The sequence below is a fragment of the Coniosporium apollinis genome (genome assembly GCF_000281105.1).
Source record: "Coniosporium apollinis CBS 100218 chromosome Unknown supercont1.44, whole genome shotgun sequence".
NCBI lineage: Eukaryota > Fungi > Ascomycota > Dothideomycetes > Coniosporium > Coniosporium apollinis.
Window position 1 is genome coordinate 88,475 of NW_006913306.1, and position 21,371 is coordinate 109,845.

The 21,371-nt window shown below is 54.9% G+C and overlaps 7 protein-coding genes across 7 annotated transcripts; 3 read left to right on the plus strand and 4 right to left on the minus strand.

Annotated features, from left to right (window-relative positions):
* Window positions 1–320: 320 nt before the first annotated feature.
* On the minus strand, window positions 321–2,105 carry W97_07667 (uncharacterized protein; the record flags this gene model as incomplete). Its single annotated transcript, XM_007785584.1, has 2 exons — window positions 321–1,346; window positions 1,452–2,105. 2 exons carry the CDS (start codon window positions 2,103–2,105, stop codon window positions 321–323), a joined length of 1,680 nt encoding a protein of 559 aa, XP_007783774.1.
* A 3,183-nt stretch (window positions 2,106–5,288) lies between these two features.
* On the minus strand, window positions 5,289–7,127 carry W97_07668 (uncharacterized protein; the record flags this gene model as incomplete). The annotated part of the gene is made up of 1 exon (XM_007785585.1): window positions 5,289–7,127. One exon carries the CDS (start codon window positions 7,125–7,127, stop codon window positions 5,289–5,291), a length of 1,839 nt encoding a protein of 612 aa, XP_007783775.1.
* A 3,445-nt stretch (window positions 7,128–10,572) lies between these two features.
* Window positions 10,573–12,377, plus strand: W97_07669 (uncharacterized protein; the record flags this gene model as incomplete). Its single annotated transcript, XM_007785586.1, has 4 exons — window positions 10,573–11,006; window positions 11,085–11,508; window positions 11,576–11,817; window positions 11,894–12,377. 4 exons carry the CDS (start codon window positions 10,573–10,575, stop codon window positions 12,375–12,377), a joined length of 1,584 nt encoding a protein of 527 aa, XP_007783776.1.
* A 521-nt stretch (window positions 12,378–12,898) lies between these two features.
* W97_07670 (uncharacterized protein) lies at window positions 12,899–13,825 on the minus strand (the record flags this gene model as incomplete). Its single annotated transcript, XM_007785587.1, has 5 exons — window positions 12,899–13,090; window positions 13,151–13,251; window positions 13,373–13,531; window positions 13,606–13,665; window positions 13,732–13,825. 5 exons carry the CDS (start codon window positions 13,823–13,825, stop codon window positions 12,899–12,901), a joined length of 606 nt encoding a protein of 201 aa, XP_007783777.1.
* Window positions 13,826–14,233: 408 nt separating this feature from the next.
* W97_07671 (uncharacterized protein) lies at window positions 14,234–17,129 on the minus strand (the record flags this gene model as incomplete). Its single annotated transcript, XM_007785588.1, has 5 exons — window positions 14,234–14,985; window positions 15,038–16,112; window positions 16,167–16,477; window positions 16,619–16,916; window positions 16,977–17,129. 5 exons carry the CDS (start codon window positions 17,127–17,129, stop codon window positions 14,234–14,236), a joined length of 2,589 nt encoding a protein of 862 aa, XP_007783778.1.
* A 403-nt stretch (window positions 17,130–17,532) lies between these two features.
* On the plus strand, window positions 17,533–18,413 carry W97_07672 (uncharacterized protein; the record flags this gene model as incomplete). Its single annotated transcript, XM_007785589.1, has 2 exons — window positions 17,533–17,685; window positions 17,907–18,413. 2 exons carry the CDS (start codon window positions 17,533–17,535, stop codon window positions 18,411–18,413), a joined length of 660 nt encoding a protein of 219 aa, XP_007783779.1.
* A 788-nt stretch (window positions 18,414–19,201) lies between these two features.
* On the plus strand, window positions 19,202–21,295 carry W97_07673 (uncharacterized protein; the record flags this gene model as incomplete). Its single annotated transcript, XM_007785590.1, has 8 exons — window positions 19,202–19,247; window positions 19,315–19,404; window positions 19,474–19,579; window positions 19,641–19,751; window positions 19,815–20,075; window positions 20,136–20,382; window positions 20,488–20,801; window positions 20,860–21,295. 8 exons carry the CDS (start codon window positions 19,202–19,204, stop codon window positions 21,293–21,295), a joined length of 1,611 nt encoding a protein of 536 aa, XP_007783780.1.
* Window positions 21,296–21,371: the final 76 nt, after the last annotated feature.

Sequence of the window (21,371 nt, forward strand, 5' to 3'; positions counted from 1 at the left end):
CATATTGATCCTGTAGATATTTGTATCACTGATCATTGGCTAGAAGGAGGCTCAGAAACGTGCAGCGAGAAATATTAGCTAGCTACTCTGATCAACTACTACAGAAACCAAAATAAGCGCCTGAAACCCCTCCAACTCCATGACCCCACAAACCTACGCACCAAAACGCCCTGACACCCTCTGTGATCATGTACATCATTCAGCACCCTATAATACAACCCAATCCTACACGCCGCCTCTTTTGCCTCTAGCTGTACACGGCTATTTACTAGATAGGCACCACGACCCGCGCGTGCCTCTTGCCAATCCCACAAGGTGGTTTACCGGTGGTCACCATACTGACAGAACGTATCCGATGGACAGCCACCCGCCTGTTCCGGCGTTGGCGGCTTGCCAGCCATATTTTCCGTCGCGAGCGGGATGTATGCCGGAGCAGGAGCAGGCGCGGCTGGTTTGGCGGCTGACTCGGCTTTCTTGGGCGGCGCGGCCTCCGGCTTCTTCAGCGATGGTGGCGTGGTCGGTTGAGGTGACGTCGGTGCAGCGGTGGGCGAGGAAGGGGCATCGTCGTATTGAGACTCGGATGAGCCTGAGCTGTTTGGCGATGCGGAGCCGGAGTCTGAAGACGAGGAGCCGGGCGCCTCGTGGTGGATCACGGTGTCGCTCGATGAGGCGCTGCTCTCTGAGCCGGCTATGCTCTCGGATCCGGCTGTGCTCTCGGATCCAGATGATGAGCTTTCTGAGCCGGATTGGGACAGCACCTCAGCGCCGGGGAGCTCATGGTGTATGACGGTTTCGGTTGATGAAGCTGAACTTTCGGACCCGACTGTGCTCTCGGATCCGGACGATGAGGTGTCGTGGGTGCGGTACTTTGCTCCAGGAATCTCGTGATGGATTAGAGTCTCCGTGGAACCACCCTCGCTCGGGACTTCAGACGACCCCTCGGACGCCGTGTGGTATGACTCTGATTCGGGCGCGGTACGGAACGACTCGGTCGAGGAAGAAGGGTTGCCTGACTCAGGCGTGGTGTTGAAAGACTCAGTTGATGAAGAGGGATTGCCCGATTCAGGTGCTGTATGGAACGACTCCGAGGCAGGTCGTGGCCAGTGAGGTAGATTGTACGTGGCCGCGATTGTCGCGGGGGTCATGAGGTGCTGGAATGCGTGTGACAAGAAGCTGAACGGAGCAAAGGGCATGTGTGCGATACCACCCACTGTCTCGGCAATCACCTGGCCCATGATTGCTTCAGTGGCAGCAGTAGCGTCAATGCCAGCGAGTTGAGCGAACTTTGCGATTCCGGCAGCTGTGCCTGCAGCTGTGCCCACGCCGCCTACAGATGTGGCAGCTGCCTAGATGGCGGCGTCAGCTATGGGGAGTAGGTCCGCAGCATTGTTGAATCTCGGATCATAGGGTGTACGCCCAAGTGCATGAGATAGGCTATTTAGAAATTCGACGTTCGGCTGTATCTGTGCAGCGGCCCCAGAGGCGGGAGTGGATCCCGAAGCGACGTTGAGGGGTTGTGCCGCAGCGGCGGACGTAACTGCCTCAGCCCCAAAATTGGTGACCATGTTGCGGAGCGTTTCGGTGGATAGCTGCAGGCCTTGGTTTGCCAGCTGGGTAGATAGCTCGGAAAAGAACTCCACCGAAGCGGGAGTGTTGGCAAGTGCAACTGCCTCTGCGAAATTCTCACTGATTGGTATGGCGTCCAGAACCTGCATGGAATGGAGGCTTTCTAGGCTCTGCACTGCTACATTCGTATCGTATACGGCATTGGCAGTGGATCCAAACTTGATCGCGAGGCCTCCAAGACCTCCAGCAGCAATGAGCCCAGTGAATCCGCCTATTAGTACCTCCTTTGCCACCTGGCCGGGAGTCAGTGCCGTAGAGCTCGCATGGGCGCTGGAGGATATCGCGGATGGTGCTATCGCAGTTGGCTGAGCATTGACAAGAGTTGTGGCTAAATACTGTAAATGATGGTATGTCGTGGCAACGCCCACAACGTTATCGCGCTTGGCGAACTGAGTATCATCCCGGCCAGAGGCGGGAGGAACTGGGCGCGCCTGGGCGATAGAGGCGGCAAGGAGGAGGAAAGAAGCGATGCGGACCATGTTGAACTTGGACAGTGGTGACCGGGCAAGAGTAGACTGATTTGACTTCGGACGTAGTGAGTTTGTTGATGTGATTGACTTTGTGTTGATGTTGGGTTTGTGGGAGTAGTTCTGATCCAGAAGCAGGAGGGACTCTGTCCGTAGCTTTGATGAATCTCTGCGTTGGAACGGAAGACGGAGAGCAGTGGGAATGGGAGGTTAAATAGAATGAGAGCGCAGCGCTTCATCACTCGTTGACCCATAGTCTGGGTCGACACTACAACGCTAAACCAGAATTGCCCGCTCAGACCTTACATACTATGGGTAAAGAAAAGGGTCGCTCTGACAACATGGTAGATGGACAGATGGTTCACTTTGAGATCATCCGCTCTGACAGAGTTCCAATGAAGTAGACGTATGGTACCAGATAAGGTTTACCAGCGCCGAATCGGCTCGGTACCATAGTTCGTCACCCACTGATGGAGCTACTCCAGCACGACCTGCCCTGACAAGTCATGAAGCAACAAAAGTTCGTCCAAAACGAACACTCACTGTCTAAGGTGCTACAAGTGTGTTTATAGGGCGCAATGCCGCTGTAAAATTAATCTTACAACTTACTCAGATAGCACATATGGTTCAGACGAGACCTTGCCTGCCTGACTGCGCTCGGGTGACATGGAAAACGACAGCTCCTGCTGCTTCGAAAGTTGCGCAACAGTAGATCCTCACGTGACTTTCGCACCGTGCGGGTAAGCAGAGGCGCAGAAAAGGTTCCTGGTATTTATAAGTGACGACTTTGCATGCTCATCCGGTCGATGCGTTAGAGGGAGACGATGTTCAGACGCAGACCGAGGGAGGGGCTGAGAGCTGAAAGCGAAGAGCTAGGCCGGAGCGCAGTCGAGGTTGGGTCTTGGCGGACGCTGGGGCCAGCTAAGCGCCGCGCCTTGCCCGCAACTATTTCCTGATATAGGCACTCCGTCTGATGTATTCTGAACAGCCGGCGGAGCACATGCACTATTTTGTTTGTCCGGACTGGTTTGTGCATTCTCCAACACCGGGCGTCGAATAAACCTGCCATAATTTGGACGAGGCTGACTGGCTGGTGGCTTTCTCAACAACTCAAAATGTGAGACAAAACTTAATCCCCGGCGCAGTCAGTTTTATCAGCGTGGTGGCGAGCAGGCGCAGTAAAGCCACTAGATCGATAAACATAAATTCGACAACCGGAAGTTCAATTCTTCCCTCTCTCTACTTAAAGCAGAATGCAGCCCTTCCTTTCTCAATCATTAAAAATTAATCTTTCTCAAAGCCTGTTCCTTAACGCATTCCCATCCATAAGAATTATTCTATCTGCCCTCCTCTCCACCTCCATAAACCACACTTACGCAGAATGGCTCAGGACGGAAACCAATACAGAGGACAGTTCCCTCAGCAAGGACCCCGAAGGCAGAATGGTCGACAACAGCGAAATGGCCAGGAATATCAAAACGGTCGGTACGCTCAACAACAACGTATGCCATCCCCAGCTCATCTCACCCTTTTCATCTGAGAGACATCTCTAACAACACTCGCCCGGTAGCCGGTCCCAACCCTACAGTTCAAGCAGTTCTCGGGTTCTTGAAACTGGTCGTCAACACATTTATAAGTGGCGTCGCGGAGCATCACCGCCATCAGGAGGCCCTTGGTGCTGCTTGTCGATGTGGATGTAACGGTTAGAAGTAGCGACAAGGTATATTAATGCTCCAGCATTTCTCTTCTATGATATTATAGCAGCCTTAGAGGTTCATACTATAAAGGACTTTGCGCACGAAAGGAAACAACGTGCAGTTAAAATTTAAGATCAAGAGAAGGATGCCTCGCTGACAACTGTTTTTTAGTGGATTGTATAACTTAAGTATCGATTCCGCGTTGCTTCCAACCTGGAATCAGCATGTTTCTGAAGGATTATTGGACGTGTGACGGGTTGGTTTGAGTCCTGGGTTGTGGGTTGCGTTCTTACTGTTGACTATGTGGGATAGAATTATTGGCCTTTATTACGTGCATCTTTCACTTCGAAGTAATACTTTTAACATAGTGTCAACGAGCCGCTCCGAGGTCTAGGCTATAGAAACGACGCTTGCGGCCGCATTAAGACCGTCCATATTGGCCCTGACTGAAGTTCAGATATAACACTCCAACAGTCCTGACGCGAGTATGTTGCTCTTGGACCATGAATTACTCTCCATGTACCGAACTGCTCCTTAGTATGTTGAGGCGCTTGCGGTACGAGAAGTGGTCTTAGCATATCGAAGTAGTGTACCGAAGTGCGCTATAGTAGGTAAGCCTCTCGTCGGATGCCGATTGCTCTTGGTATATCGAGGTGCTCCGCCGTATGCCGTTCGACATTACAGCGTTGGCTGTGCGAAGAGCTTCATTGATCGGCTTTCATGTCAAGCTCTACCCATGTAACCGCCCGGACTGTTGATCCAGCTCCCCGCATGATCCACTGCGTCCGGTTATAGACGCGAGATACCGAGCTGGGTGAAGTTTCATCCGGACTGTCTGTTCCTAGCAACTACGCAAGGCTCGCAGAGTCGTTGGGGATATCTGCGAATTTGAATCTCTCAGCGCTGAAGAGAGGTTCATCTGAGGATCTATGCTTGTGGGCTGTCTTGTTCGCTTTATAAACGGCTCCAGCTGGATGTATGTTGGGCGCCTGGCTTTGGCAGTTGTGATAGCGGCATTTAAAGGCGCTTGTAACAATGTTATCGATGTATCTAAGCTTATCTATGCGTTTGCAATCCTGATGACACCAGTTCTCTCGTTGAGCGTTATCATAGATACTTGCTTCACTAGTGCTAGGCTAGGAAGGCGTAAAGGCGTATTGTAAACTGTTTTCACGAGTAGTTACTCATTTGGCTGCTTGCTAGATACCGACCGATTCGAATACACAGAAAGCCAACAAGAAACTCAACTCCGTGAACCCAAAACCGTACGCCTCAACTCCCTCTCGCGCCAGTGAATTATATACATCGCTTCCTGCCATCGTATTATCACAGTCCGCCACTCTCGTCTGTACTATCAAATGCATGATTCACTCTTCCCAATGGCGCTGTATTTCTTCTCCAGCTTCATCTCGGCTCATCTGACCTACTCCCGCGCGCCATCGCACCCGCGCCGCTCTACCCAATTTTGTGGGCCTTCTTATTGACTTCCATCGGGTCCTCAGCAAAACTGACAAAAGCTATCAACCTCGCCGTTTGGATGGTTCCGCGCATAGTCTGCCTGATACTCCTGCTCGGCCGCTAGAGCTGCGGCTTCTTCTGGCGTTGGCGGCTTGCCAGCCTGCATTTCTGTTGCGGGCGGGATACTGGCTGGGCCGCTGGCTGGGCCGCTGGCAGGAGCAGCTGGAGCAGCAGGAGCAGCAGGAGCAGCGGCCTTAACGGGCGGTGCGGCGGGTGATGCGGCCTTGGGCGCTGCAGATGGCTGCGACTGCTGGGGTGGCGTGGTGTTTGCGGGCTCCGCGGGGGTGGATGGAGTCGTGGGGGACGGGGACTCGGAGTGGTATTCGCCGGAGTCGGAGAGGCCGTCGCTCTCGCCGGAACCGCTGCCTTGGGAACTGGTATCGAATTGGGGGTTGGGCTTCATGCGAATGCCCGACGACTGAGAGCTGTGATAGCTGCCAAGTTCTGTTCCTTGCGAACCCGAACTCTCCCCAGAGAACTCAGGCTGATGGGTACCCTGAATGTCCCCGCTTTCACTGCTGTGGTATGAATTGTAGCTTGTGTCTGAAGCGGTGACATCAGAAGGGCTGTTTGACTTGACTGATTGCGAGTCTGCCGCGAGCTCACTGGGGGTCTCCTCCGGAATGTCCTCAAGTCCCCATCTGTTCAACTGGGGCGTCTGGACGACGGACTCCGCAGGCGAGCCCGCGGACGACAGCCCGTCCTCCGACACCTCCGCGATGGGGTCCAGCCTGGTGCCCTGGTAGGCCACAGAGCCCGTTGATGAGCCACTGCCCGAGCTGGGCGGCGATGGTTCTGAGCCAGATAGGGCCTCCGGCTCTTGGTGAACGACTGAGCCGGTGGACGATTCAGAGCCAGGTAGGCTATCCGCCGCATGGTGAATGGCCGTGCCGCTTGACGATTCAGAACCTGATAGGCTGTCGACTCCATGTTGAGCAACAGAGCCGACTGACGACTCCGAGCCAGCTAGACTTTCCGCTCCGTGCTGAATGACAGTGTCACTGCTCGACTCCGAACCGGCCAGACTCTCCGCTCCATGCTGGGCGATAGTGCCGGTTGATGATTCACTGCCAGATAGGCTCTCGACCCCATGGTGAATGACGGTGCCGGTGGTCGACTCCGAACCAGCAAGGCTTTCCGCTCCATGCTGGATGACCGTCCCAGCTGCTGAAGACGCGCCTTCGGAAACCGGCTGGCTCACAACACTAAGCGCAGACCCACCCGAAGAGAGGCCATCAGCCGTTGCGGCTCCCACACTGAGGCCTTCCGAAGCCGGCATGCTCATGAGGCCACCACCAAGGGCGCCCGCAGCAGCAAGACCAAGAACGGCTCCCGTGGCCGCCTTCTCGGCATCGGAAGGGCCGCCTGGAGTTGAAGGAGCATGCGGGACGGGGGCAGCGGATGACGACGACGTAGGCGGAGCGGGGCTGGAGGATGGAACTGAGGCTGATGAAGCAGCCTCGGAGGAGGATACGGCGGAGGAGGATACGGCGGGGGAGGCAACGGCCGAGAGAGGAACGGCCGAGAGAGGAACGACCGAGAGAGGAACGGCCGAGAAGGGAACGGCGGCGAGGACGGTTGAGACAGAACCGGGAAGAGAGGTAGTTGAGATGGAGCCAGGAGGAGAGATAGTCGAGACCGAGGGATCCGGGATGGAAGTGGTGGGGAGGAGGGAAAGGGATGAAGAGGAAACTGCAGGAAGGGAGACAGATGCTGCCGTGGCATTCCACTGGCGCATATACGGCCCGGAGGGAAGGGCGACCGGACGCGCGTGAACCAGCGCGGCGGCCAGAAGCAGAAGGGTCTCCAGACGAGCCATGACTACTGCGGAGGGATGAGGATTTGAGAGCAGGAGATCTTGTGCTATTGGCGAAGATGGGTTCGAGTAGTGGTGCGAGGTCTAAGGCCGACAGGACTTATGGTGGTGGATGTGGATGGTGGAGATTGAAGAGGTGAGATTGTGGAGAGATATTGACGAAGCAGGATCACAGGAGAGCTTTTGGGTAAAAGGTGCTGACTGATTCTGATGCAGAGGAAAGCTGGACAGCAGATGGGAATGGGGGAATACTTATGCACGCTGCAGAGCGTCTGCGACGGTTCCATCACGCAGCTAAACTTCTGTTGGAAGTGGATTTGTTCGCTCTGACAAACCTCTACCATGGTCACGGAGTTCTCTTCGCTCAGACTTCAAGAACACGACAGTCAGAATCCAATTCGATCCAGTCATGCTCATACACGGACTGCAACGGGAAACAACTTCGCTACCCAGTGACTGAGGTACTACACAGCCGTCCACACAAGCATAGAGTTGGAAGTACGCTTTCCTGATAGCAGCACTGTGGTGCCATCCTTGAGAAATACTGCTCTGACTGCAGGAGCACACACATTGATAGGTCAACTCAACAGTGCTCGCTCAGACAAGCACTGCGATGAACAAATTCTCGCTAAGAATTGCTGAGGTACCATAGAACTTGTTACCACGAGCGCACAATTAAGATTCTCAGTTCGCTGTCCGAAGAACTAGCGTATCAGTATCTTACGGTGCCCGCTTGGCAAACACAACACCAATTCTCTTACACGCTTGTAAACTGTGAGAGAGCAGCACATGAGACTCTTACGATATGGTCATGGGATCAGTGGCTGGGAACTCCACATCCAGGGCAAGTGAGGTAAGGTGTGCACGATGAGGCTGATGGAGCGAAGAGCAGCGGGACGGGAGTCTTGGCCGCAATGTCTTGGCGATGCCCCGGTTTTACGGAAGACCCTCGAACCGTTCAAAATGCCGTCCGCAATCCCCACCGGCTTGTTGATCTAGAAGTCACTGCTCATCGGTCTACGACCGGAACCCTCCAATGGTTGCTCACGGGTATCCTGCGCGGCTGCTCTCAGTTCACAGACTAGAGCTTGCTTGTATTAGAATTTTCAAATCTGTGAATGCTGCTGGCGAAAGTTGCCTCAACACTGGTTGTCGGGAGATCGCCCTGATCGCTCGCCTCCGAGACCAGTGACATCCCCGCGGAGATCGCCGCAGAGGCAAGATCTGTCATGCCTTGCCGCATCTTTCAAGGTTGCTCGTCGTCAAACCTGGTGGACGGGCGACCTTCCCCCAAACCCCCAATTCTCTAGTTTCTGCACCCTCGCCCACCCCCCAGTCGTCGCTTTCGACATCTTGCTTCGGCCCGATGTTCATCTTACGCAGGTGTACATGGGTCAGTAGCGCGACGGATTCTGCGCTGCCCGGAGCCACCCTCTTGTTTTTGGATATCAAGCATGGGTTCAAGCTCTAATGCATGCTTGGTCACCGCGCTATGGACCGTCCCCAGGCTGTGCCTGAGCCGTCATGCTTCCTGACGTCGATAATACCCACCGACGAGCCTCATTGCCAAATCTATGGGCGCTATCGGCGCCCATAGATTTGGCAGAACGTCGGGATCATGTCTTAGCAGAAGCACAACTCTCTACGTGGTCATCTACAGTTCACTGTCGGGAGTGGCCGTCATAGCATGTGCAGCATGCCAGGTGCTGCTGAGTTACTCTTTCTGTCAATTACTGTTTTCCTTCCAACATGTGCTCAGTTCTACAGATAAAAAGAGTGGGATCGTTAGAATGTGTCACAGTAAGACTAAACCGAACAAGTCCACACGCCAACGCCATCAGTTCTGCTTTATGAGAGAATATTGAGACCCTGCATGGCCGCTCTTGCGCCAGGGCTTATCCACTTAAGGAGAAACCCTCGTCATTCGTACCTGGAGTACTGAATCCCAGGATCTGCATCTAGCATATTGCCATCAAGATGAGGAAGCTAATAGGTTTCTCTCACACCTCGAGTGTTTCATTTCAGTTCAAGTACCTTGCGCGTCTTAAATACACATGCTCTGCCAATAGTATTCACCCCTCTACATCAGCAATAGCCACTCACTCCGTGCTATTGTTCTCCTCAAACACTTCTTTTGCTGTGTCCACGTCATGGCAGAGTTCCCGCCCCATCCAGTGGTGAGAAATATGTCGAGACAGGTGGCTCCGTCATACACGATGGAAGCAATGCCTAGTAGAGTCTCTTCACAGCGCCGAGAAAGGCACCCTGTAACTGAATACACGATCCCGCCACGGGCAACTTGGAAGACATCCAAGGAATCTTCACTATTTCCCGCAATCGAATATGGGTCACGCCGACCAGTAGCCGAAACTGCGTCGAACTCTCAACGCCCTGCAGACCATCCTTCAGTCGTTGGCAACGTCGTAGTACCCGCTTCGCTTCTGAGAACAGCAAGCAACAAGCAAGAGTGGGTTCCATCTCGTGCGCGTCCATCCGTTGTTGCCCAGGACCTCAGTCGACCGCTGACCTACACACCCGCTCGCCAGTATGAGCACACCAGCATACATCGGGCCACGAGTGTCGATGTTGGTGGCCTTGGGAGGAGTCGAGTTACGGGTACAGACTCAAGGGCGAACGGCTTCACCGTATCTGAATCACCGCGGCTTGCACCAGCGCGGGTACGGCCGCGGAGCGCGAGCCTCCCGGTGATTACTGAGACGCCGACGCCTGCTTTAAGTACTACAACCTTCGGTTCGAGAACGCCGAGCCTCAATCCTTCCAAGCATGAGCTTGACGTGGCGGGAAGATTTGATCCAGATGGACACTGGCGACATTCAGCGCTTAACCAGAGCCTCAGCAGCTTTTCCTTTTCGAGCAGACCGACAACACCGAGGAAACAGATTGAGGAGGTGGATCCTGGAACCTCCGTTCCGCTCGATCTTGACCTGATCAACACGAGGCTCTCAAGAACCGCGACATGGCAAGCTGAGCTGCAAAGTGGTGAAGAGCACGCGTTCGAGAGGAGGACAACCCTTACTCGAATTGTTTCTCCTATCGTTGCTCCCATACAGGAAGCCTCGCAAAATGTTGCAGCTGCTGTGAGGCGGAGCAGTCTGTACGATGTGTATGAAAAAGCAAAGGTGCGCGGGGCGCATCTGCAACGAAAGCAATGGGTGCAGATGTTGTTCGAGTATTCGGTATATTTCGTTCTGCTTGCATTTGTCTACTTCGTTCTTGTTGGAAGACCGTTGTGGAATGGCGCTGTGTGGTGGTTGTACTGGGTTGTGGAAAATCGCTTTGTCATCGAAGGTGGCTTCGCTATCACGCTCGGCCTTGCTACAATGTACCTCTCTCTTCTCTTTCCGGCCTTTCTGGCACCGAGTGCTGATCATATGCGCCCAGATATGCGTTCTCGCCACTACTCATCTTCTTCGAGCGCGACCCGCCAATGCCAGACCATCCTGTAGGCTATGATCTTGGCAAGAATCCTGTCGTTGCCAACACAGCGCTTCTTATCCCCTGCTACAAATCTGCCGGCCTGATAGGTGCCACTCTGGAAGCTGCTCTCAAAATCTTTCCTCCCGCCAACATCTTCGTCATAGCTAATGGCAACAGCCCGACGCCGCTGGATAACACTGAAGAGGTTTGCCGGCCGTATGGTGTCAACCATGTCTGGTCTCCAATCGGGTCTAAGATTGTAGCGCAATTTGTGGGGTGCTATGCTGCGAAGGGTTTCAAATATGTGCTGCTCATCGACGATGACTGCGCCTTACCTCCAAACTTCCCAATTGTTAGTGATCGCTTGAAGGGCAAGGTCAAGTGCATCGGATATACCATCAAGTCGGTCGGACCGGAGTCGTCAAAAGGCACGCTTTGTCAACAGTAAGCTCATTATTCACTACGGCGCACAACCTTAAATCTGGAGAGTGAACGAATGTATGTTCTGACCTTGTCCGACAGAGCACAAGACCTCGAATACAAAATCTCCGGCCTCCAACGCGCTCTAGCCGGCATGATTGGCTCCGCCACCTTTCCCCATGGTGCTATCTCTCTGTGGGATACGCAGTTCCTAATCAAGACCTTTCACGAGCATCCCGGCTTCAGCGTCTCCGAGGATTGGTTCTTCGGCCACGTAGCTCGCAAGCTCGGCTGCCGCATCAAGATGTGCACCTCCGTATTCGTCGAGACGGAAACGCCGAGCGCCGTCTTCTTCAGCAGCGGTGGGAGCCGAGGCGGCTTTGGTGAGATGACGATATTCAAGCAGCGTTTTATGAGATGGAACTTCTTCTTCGTAAATGGGATGTGGTATAACATGGCGTATATCATTGGAAGTTGGAAGCTCGGGTGGTGGGAGTTTGGGGCCAAGTTGTTTGTCTTCCAGGAGGTATGTCTTCGATTATCGTCCTCCTTCACCCAGCGCCTCACAAAACTCTTGCTGATCGAGGCCAAAGGTATACGAGACGCTGCTTTACCTTCTCACGCCTTTCGTACTTCCAATATCCTTCATCGTCCGTCCGCTATTCTGTCTGTACCTCCTCCTCGCGACCTTTGGCCTCTACCTGGTCAACGTCACCATATTCAACGAGGTCCACCTCCGCCGCAAAAACGAGCGCGTCGGCTTCGTAGCACTCTACATCTACTACATGCCCTACAAGATCGTCCTAACCGCCGTCAACGTTGCAAGCTGCTACTGGTAAGCGCCACAGCCGCGGCAACCATCATCACTACCCTCGTCGTCACCACGTGAATCTGACGCCGTAACGTCACAGGTCCCTCTACAAATACGCCCGCTACTTCGCGCGCCGGCACCCAAAAGTAATCGAGGACGAAAAGGCCGTCGAGGTGGTGCTTCGGCTGGAAGAAACCGCGCCTGCCCCTGGACCTGATTCCGCCCTCTCCCCCGTCTCCTCATCGGAAACATCACCAGACCAGCCAGGCCGCCGCATGACCGTTACAGCCGTAAATATGCGTCGCAGCACCGCGCACTCGCTGGAAGCCGAGCAGCGGCTCAATGTAGGCTTGCCTGCCGCGCCGCTGCCAGGGACGGCGGAGATGGCGAGGGTGGAGAGTCTGAGGGTCGAGGACGCGGCGGTGGAGGCGCAGGATTTTGCGGCCAATGTTCAGAAACCTGGTAGAGCGTATTCTCGCGGTATGGAAGGATCGGCGGTGGAGTTGGGGGTGTTCCGCGAGGGGTCGTGGAGGAGAAGGATGAGTGGGAGAAGGAAGACGAGTGCAGCGAGGAGTTTGGTGTGAGCAGCTTTTAGCGGGCGAATGGGCTTGACAGGTGTTGGGATCGTTGCGTTTTTGGGATATAATGACCTGCTTGCTAGTCGCTGTGGCGTGCTGGGCATGGACGGAGCTTTGGACGCAAAGCTACAATAGCTGTTATTGCAGAAATCCTAGGGCGAGCTGCGCTCAAACGGAATCACTTAAGTTGCAGCGGTCATCCGCCCGCTTCGTCAAGCGATTTCCAGAGGGACGAGATAAGAGAGCAATGATGAAGAATGACGTTCTGCTTTCTGACAAGTATTTACGGCTACTGCTACATGGTGGTTCAACCTCCTGCCCAACACGCTCCAGTCCAACTGAGCTCATGCAGGTATTGTACGGTTCCCGTTCGTTTTCTCCAACGAGTCACAGAATCTCTACCGGTATTCCGGGCGTACGAAATCCGCTAGCGTCTTCGGCTCGCCCTCAAAATTGTGCGCGCCGTCCTGATCCGCGTCTATACAGTTCACGAGATGTGTTAGCAGCGCTCTCTGAACAAGCAACGGTCACCCGAGGATGGTACCGTGGTCAAATATCGACATGATCTGCGGATCACTGTAGTTGATCAGGGAGGACGTACGGGTGTGGTGGCTGCTGTTGCCGTGCTCGTCGTGGTGGACGTCCTGCGGGCCGACGTACTCCATCTTCAGCACGTTGCCGCACTCGGGGCAGCGCTCGATTGGCCGATCGCGGGACATCTGTGCGATATCGTTAGTTGGACTTTTGCATGGGATGGGAGCCTGGAGAGGGGTGTATACCGTGAGCCATTTCACGCCGTGGGAGTCGGCGGGAATGCCGGTGCAGCCGGCGTACTGCTCGTCGCCGAATGATCGGACGACGACTGGGTTATCGAGAGTGCCTGTGAGGGTATCGATGTTTCAGCGTGATGCTTCTACGGGATGGCCCAATAATATTGGATTTTCGCGCGTTATGCGATTAGAGTCCCGCGACTGCTATCCCGGTGGGAGAATATGACGCACCCTTCCTGTCCGACGGCAACGGCTTCATGTCGAAGATGTCAATGCCCTGCATCTTTCCCAGAATCTCGAGGCGCTCAAGACCGGTCGCCTGGTCCAGATCGGTGGGGATGGTGCCAGGCGGAGCACCCGGGGGAAGGAGGTCCTCTTCGGTCTTGATCTCTGTTGTCCGACGGCTGAAGCATTAGCGATTGCTGCGCTCTGCCGACACTGGGGCCCCCCGCGAAGCTGCGCACCGTCGAACTTCTTGATCCTGTGGTCCGTTTCGCCCGGCGCCGGGTCGATGTTGTCGCGTCCTGCAGCATTGGCGTGTCAGCGGCGGTGCAATTGAACTTGTCTGCCAGAAGCTCCCTGAAGCTTACGGCGAAGTGCGGAACCAGCTGTGAAGGCACGCTGGGTGGCTGGCCGTAGAGCCACCCGCCTTGCTAGGACGCGAGCGGAGCGCTGGAGAAACATGGCGGCGGAGCAATTGGTGTTGAGGGAGAGCTTCGAAGTTGCTGGTGGAGGAGCTTCCGTGAGGTCGAGTCGGACGATCGCGAATGGCTCTGGCGGGCCAGGAGTCTTGGCAACAACGTCAAACCAAAGAGTTACTCGAACCGCAAGTAAATCTCAAGGCAATTCTCTACATTTCCAATCATAAAGTAATTCTTTGATCTCGTGAAGCTAGATGGCACAAAACCCTTATCCGCCAACACCCCGCAGATGGAGCTACTACACCAGTTTTTCGCTGAGTATTCAAAGCGAGACGCCATCAACAAGCCGTAAACCCAGTGCTCGAGCGCCAGTAGAGACTAGTTTGGTTTCCGTACTCCTCACAAGCTGCCAGCAACAAGCTTGCTCACATCCCCTCACATCCCTTCACATTTACGTGCCCGGTCCCTGGCCCATACCGAAGACCATGTTCGGCCACTGGCCTTGCTGCGGCAAGTGATGCATGACGCCATCCTGCGCCGTGACAGGGACGCCGGCCGCGCCTCCCCCAACGCCCATCTCCTGTCCGGGCTGTCTATGCGCGCCTCCGAGCGCCATCAGCGCGCTCGCCGAGTTGAGGTAGTCTTGGCCGCCGCTCATGCCAACGTTCGAGCCAAAGTTAACTGCCCGTTCCATCCAATCGCGCCAGTCCATGTCGATGGTTCCATCCGGTGGTGCGTAGGGGCCCATGAAGCCGAATTGTGCGACGGAAGCGGAGGCGGTGGCGAGGACGGCTTGCTGAGCTGCTGTCATGACCTCGTTGCTTGGAGCTCCCGTGCCGTACGTGGCCATCGGGGGTTGCGGCGTCTCCGAGGCGTAGTATTGTACTCTTGGGGTTGTGGCCGGGTATGGATGTGCCTGCTGCGCTACGTCGTCTGGAGGGAGATATGTTGGACGAGTGTTTTTGGTGTCTTGGTGTTCGCTGCCATTGATGGCTGTGCTGTATTGCGCATAAGCATTGGCAGGCTGATAGCCATCGGACGCCGAAGGAGGTTCTTGATGCCGGTGGCCAGAAGCTGATGCGAGTGCATCTGCTACCTCGGCGGCGGCGGCTGAGGCCGTCTTCTTTGCCAGGTGCCGGCTTATCATGTTAAGGCCGTCCTTAATGATGCGGCGTGTTTCGGTCTCTAAGCGGTCGCCGGAGCCTGTGTCACTGTTAACAATACGAATGTCGCAGGACGGGGCAGGACTCTTTACCTAGCAAGACGCCGCAATCTCTAATGATGACCAGCCAGGCGTCCATGTTTGAATGCAGTTTTGCCAGATCTGCAGATGTCATGTTGTCCCTGCGCTGGTAGTGCACGAAGAGGTTGGTAAAGATCGCCGCCAAGTATACCGTGCAGGTCATCCACGTACTGTCTAGACACATGTATATTCGGAGCTGGTTGGCAGTGTCTAACATTTTGGAGGCCGCCTCGAGACACGCAGTCATATTTGCAGTCTTGAACTCTGACGATGTTGAGTGACAGGTCGTAGGGTGATGCAGGAGCAGCCTGAGTTCCACTTCCAGCGATTGCAAATGGAGGGCAGTGATGCGATCCTCCCGATTCATAGAAAAGGGATCCGCATATTCTGGAGGAATCTGTTCGCGCCACTTCCTGATTTCTTCTTCCAGTTTTCGCACGTTGCTTTCGTAGGACTGCGGGGCTTGTCTGACAGCGTAAATGGTGCTATACATCTGACTCATTATGACGAGGAGTTTCGCTGTGTAGATGCTGGCGCGGAAGGAACATTTGTGGAAGTCACTGGATGCCTCTTCGCTGGGAAGGTGGTCGTCAATGGGCTCTGGAAACTCCACGTCCATGTCCTCCATACGCATGGGCATGGGTCGGCCGAGCTTGCCACTGAGACAGACCAGAAGACCGTGAAGGGTCCAGAAAACCCGCTTTCTAGTTTCGACTTCTTCCACCTCCCTCCTCGGTGCCGTGTCCGCCCACGCCCCAACAGATCGATGAAGCCCGAGCTCAAGAGCTATAGTGAATGTGAGTCGACTCATGAACCACGCTGCACCGGGTTTGGGAAAGTTCCGAAGATGAAGCGATATAAGCGTCAGGGCCTGCACGTCCTCCAATGAGTGGCCTGCCGCCAACTGGCCCGCAACAGTCAAGCAGTAAGCGTAGTGTTTATGAGACTCAGAGAGCATGTCTTTGGAGGTAGGGTCATCCTTGTTGCGGGATCCGGTTTGGTACATGATGTGCGCTAGCATCATGTGGACCATAACAGATTCAGCTGGCGAAACAGGGGCACCGTGCCCGTCGCAGATCCGCGGAAGCTGGCCAAAACATAATCAGTGACACTTCAGGAATGGGGCTGCGTATTTACGTACCAGCTCCATGAACTTGCGCTTGCATAGTATTGGGCCGTGGGGATGTATGAAGCTGAAGAAGTAACCCGAGTATTCTTGGCACTTCTGGAGGGGGGGTAAAGACACGGTATATGGAAGCTGCTCTTTTCCGGCAGTGTATCTGAAAAAATGTAAATAAGAAGTCGGACTCTCCGCCTCATCTGGTTCGTCATTCGGTATGAAGTCTTTGATATCAATCTTCTTGCCGAAGAACGTAAGCGAAGTTGCTTCTATAGGACTCAGTTCCGAGTCGACCGACGAGATCCCTAGATAGTTGTCTCCGTTACATCCAGCTCTGAAAGCGGGAAGTGTATAGAACTGGTTCGCCCCCACATCACGGTGTCTGGCGGATGGTTCGGTGTTACTACCATACGGGAGCTGGCTCCCGCCGGACTGATGTCCCACCCATTGCTGGCCGTATTCGCTTGCGTTACTCTGCGGCCATTGCAATGGTTGTGGTTGATGTTGATATGGTTGTGGTGGTGCGGGCGATGGCAGCGGAACGTAGTCAGGATACTGTGGAAGAGGCTTGAGGTCTATGCCACTATCTTTCAGCTGCTGTTCCCGTTCTTCAAGTGCTTGTCGAAGATACTGATTCACGATCTCGAGCTGCTCGGTGTGCCCGCGTATTGTGGCGCGGCCGGTGATTCTATCGGTGGTCGTGCATTCCGTATTATTCTGTAAGCATGGCGAACAGCCGCCAGCCCTGCCGTCACAGCGTATCTTGCGGATCTATGAGTGGCATACATGTTAGCGCGAGCCTCTCGAAGCACGACTGTCGGGGCCGCCCACCTTACACCGGTCGCATGCCTGACCCGTCCGCGTCGATGATTTTAACTTGCTCGCTACTGATCTGGAGAAGTCGCTGGCGGTAGGATGCTGGGTTCGAGGAGCTTTTTCGACACGCGGCGACTCTCCTGCGACCGACGGACGCTTGGGGGGCATTATGCGCCGAGTCGCAGCTATATGAGGTGACGCTGGTGGCAGATTCCGTGGGAAGCTCCGCAAGGTCGAACCGGCGCGGTGGATACTGTGAGTGCGCCCTCCCGAGGGTGGTAAGTTGATGTTACTCTTTAACTAAAGCAACTCGGACGTTCGACACGCTATCGTGCATCGTGCCGTGCATCACTAGACGGAGGCTGCAGATTGATTGCGCACGCAGAGGGTGAAGCGGTAACAGTCTCACAGGATTTGGTGGAGAATCTAGATCGTCCTCGAGTCTGGATCACGTGCGGACTATCTGACAACCAGCCAAGCTGACATCCATCTATAAAGGGTTGAGAAGATAGTGGAAACTGCATCCTGCTGTGCCGATACACCTGTTCGGATCTTTCGCACTCGAGGAACAATGGCCGATGTCCACACGTTCCATCTCTCGCATCTTCCATCGCATCCTGTTCATGTCTGTCTCTTCAAAGGCGTGGAAAACACACCTTTTCTACGGCAGCAGTTGCTTGCCGGTAACAGCGAATTCGAGTATGCTTTCGTGGATGCCACTACGGTGAGGGACCACTTCCATACAGCGTCTGGCTTGATGGGTGAATCTGCAACACCAGAGACTACGGCATCCAGTATTATGTTCACTTCTCTAGCATCAACCACAGCGCTAGGAGAGAACCCTCACGTTAAATCTGCAGTCGCACGTCCGGACTCAGCGGCCAAAACTCTCAGCTAGCCATCCCGTTTAAACATGATGAACTTCTAACTCAACAACCTCCCTAGATCTTAAGCCCGACCCATCTCCTCTCGGCCGTCTACCGTGCGATCGTCGACTCTCTGAACTCTCGCCTCCGCAGCCGGAACATCCACTCCGAGATAGTCTTCTCCCTCTCCCCAAACAACAACATCGCCGAGTCGTTCCGCCGCTTCGGCATCTCAGACTCTACAGCCTCTTTGCTTGCTGTCAAAGTCGGGTCACCTGACAACCCCAACACCACGGCAGAATCAGTGCGGAAGCATCTGACGGAGGTCGTGGAAGGGAGCGCGGTGAAGTTTGGAGAGGAAGAGCTGGAGAGGATTGCAGATGTGAAGAAGATTCGGAAGATCTACAAGCTTGATGATGGCGGGGAAAGGACAGGGAAGGGGGAGAGGAAGGGCGGAAAAAAGGCTAACGGGGTAGTGAATGGAGTTCACGGGCCGGAGAGCGGACTGGATGAGCTTGACGAGCTTGACGAGCTGAGGGAGATGGAGGCTGTAATCCTTGGAATCATGGCGTTGAAGGGATCTTGAAGTTGCCCGCGCGTCGCATCTGAAGTGGAATCACTGCTCGCCGGATCGGACGCAAAGCCCTGGGGCATGAACAATGCCTCTTCAGTGGCAACCGAGACGGGCTGTTGAGCTTGTGTTGCTGAGGTCTGCGAGGCTTGAATACAGCTAGCACAAACCCTCACGATAGAGTGAAGGAATCCTGCTCTTCGGTCTGCCGTTCGAAGTGGCTTTCCGATCAGCTCTGCTTCTGCACCATCCAGCATGGGTATTCTAGGACTATTGCTCTTCCCGGCAGTACCTAGCCTAGCGTGTTCTTCTAGCCAGCTGCAGACACGGGCTTCCATCAAGCTTTTCGCTATCCAGAATCCGGCGAACTAGTTAAGGTTGACAGCTGTCGAGATTGTCGAGATTGACGGCATCCATCGATCATGAAAGTGGCATGTGGCATGTGGCATGTGGCTGGAGCTGTGGCTGGAGCTGTGGCTGGAGCTGTGGCTGGAGCTGTGGCCCGGCACCCCGCGGTTAGCGCTGTCACTCGTCATACCCGAGTGCCTTGCATCAGGCCTTCATGGCGCGCGGGCTCACACAACTGGCACACTTGCACACACGCCTGACGCCCGCCAACCTGGTGCCTGCAACATCGGAGGCCTTTATGCTGAACTACATACCCGCCTACCCGCCTACCCGCCCTGCGACCACCGGCTCAGCACCTTTGATTCGGAATCGTCGCGCAACATTATCTACCTGACTGCCCGCTCGCGTTGCCAGTTTTCTTTGCCTGCTTGTACACCCCCCACTTTGGTGCCAAAATGGTTCTCGGCCACTTGACCGGCCATAGGCGGCACTCCACATCGAGTAGGTTCACCTGCCTTCGTGACAGACCATGCTAGACAGCAGCCGGCTAACGCGCCTGCTTCCACAGGTGCCCGATCCTCGACCGAAGAAAGCAGAGAAAGGGGGGATTCGGTCAACGACAAGGATGAAGAAGCTTTGGATTCAGAGCAGGGAAACGGTACGCCAGGAACCATCACCCCAAACCCTTTCACCCGATCAACTCCGAGCTGACACGGCCCCCGCACAGTGCTCTCGCACATCATCTCCCAATTACGACCCGGCGCAGACCTTAGTCGAGTGACGCTGCCTACCTTCATACTGGAGCCGCGCTCTATGCTGGAGAGGATCACAAAGTCTGTCTTTCTCAGCTCGCGAGAACGACCACGGGCAACGCGATACTGACAATGCGGTCAGCTTCATGGCCCATCCGGAATTGATGCTGCCCATGCCGAAGATTCAAGACCCTGTCCAGCGTTTTGTAGCAGTCACGAGGTTCTATCTCAGTGGCTGGCACATCAAGCCTCCGTACGTTTACCCCGGACGATGCAGCATACGAGAGGAAAGGGAGAGAGGCTGACGGACCGTCAGGGGTGTCAAGAAGCCATTGAACCCCATTCTCGGCGAAACATTCACAGGCTACTGGGAGTATCCGGACAACACCAAAGGCTACTACATTGCCGAACAGACCTCACATCATCCGCCCAAGTCGAGCTACTTCTTCATGGCTCCAGAGCACTACATCCGGATTGACGGCTGTCTGAAACCGCGCAGCAAGTTTCTCGGGAACTCTGCAGCCAGTTTGATGGAGGGCATAGCTGTAATGCGGTTTCTGAACCACGGAGAGCGCTAGTACGTACGCTGCAGTCGGAGGTGGACACGCAATGGGGGCAACCGCTGATTTTGGGGCAGTTTCGTAACACAACCGAACATGTACGCACGAGGCATACTGTTCGGTAAGATGAAGTACGAGCTTGGAGACCACGCCTACATTCGATGTCCCGAAACCGGTTTGAGTGCCGATATTGAGTTCAAGGTCAAGGGTTGGGTGAGCGGAGGCTATGATGCTATCGAGGGCTCCATCAAGGACGCCAACGACAAGGCCCTGTTTGAGCTTTCTGGAACCTGGAATGGCGCTATGTACATCAAAGACCTGGCGGTACGTCTCACATCCTCGCCCTTCACTCTATCGGGCGGTCTCTCGCACAAAAACTACGGCGAGGACAAGCCATTCTGTAAGCGAGAATGCTAAACTACTGTGAAGACAGGCAAGAAAGAGCTTCTCTTCGACGCTACAAACGCCAAAGAGACGCCGCCATCCACGAGACCATTGAGCGAGCAGAGAGACCGGGAATCGCAGAAGCTGTGGGCGAAGGTGACAGCGGCCATCAAGAAAAGGGACCAGAGCACAGCGACCGACGAAAAGGCCAAGATCGAGGACAGGCAGAGGGAAGAGGCAGCAGAACGCGCAGACAACGGCGTTGATTGGCAGCCGAGTCTCTTCAGACGTGTCAGAGGCGGTCGTGGTGGCTCTGAGGAGGGTGAGGAGGATTTGGAGTGGATACTCAATGCCAAGATGTAAGCCACACAATGGATCCTGAGTTGGATGCTGTTCGGAAACTGACCTCACGATCAGCGATGGTAGGACTCCGGAAGAGCAGACCAAGCAGATTCTACAAGTAGCGGCAATACTACCCGGTCAGACTCCGGAGAGGAGGTTCTCGATTCCGGGGCGGCATCTACATTCGGATCAGGTACACCCAGGAAATCAACAGCAAGCACAGCCTATATATCAGCAGCAGGCGCAACCGACTTATCAACAGAAGGCACAACCGCCAGCGCCGCAGCAGCAACAGCATCACGGAGATCTCATAGATTTCGGTCAGCACGACGATCAGCGTTTTGTGCCACAGCAGCAGCAGCCACCGGGCCAAACACATTTCCAGCCGCAGCCCTTAGGCCAGACACACGTTCCGCAGTCGCAGCCAGCGCACCCTCCCGGGTCCAACAGGCTCGCGAGAAAAGATTCCGAGACTGCGGATGTTGATGAGTTCGTGGATGCTGAATCTTGACGGGTTTTAGAGCTTTCTCTTCGGTTGGCATCACACTGGATGGGGTAGCGTCATGGCAGGCTAGATAGCTTCACGA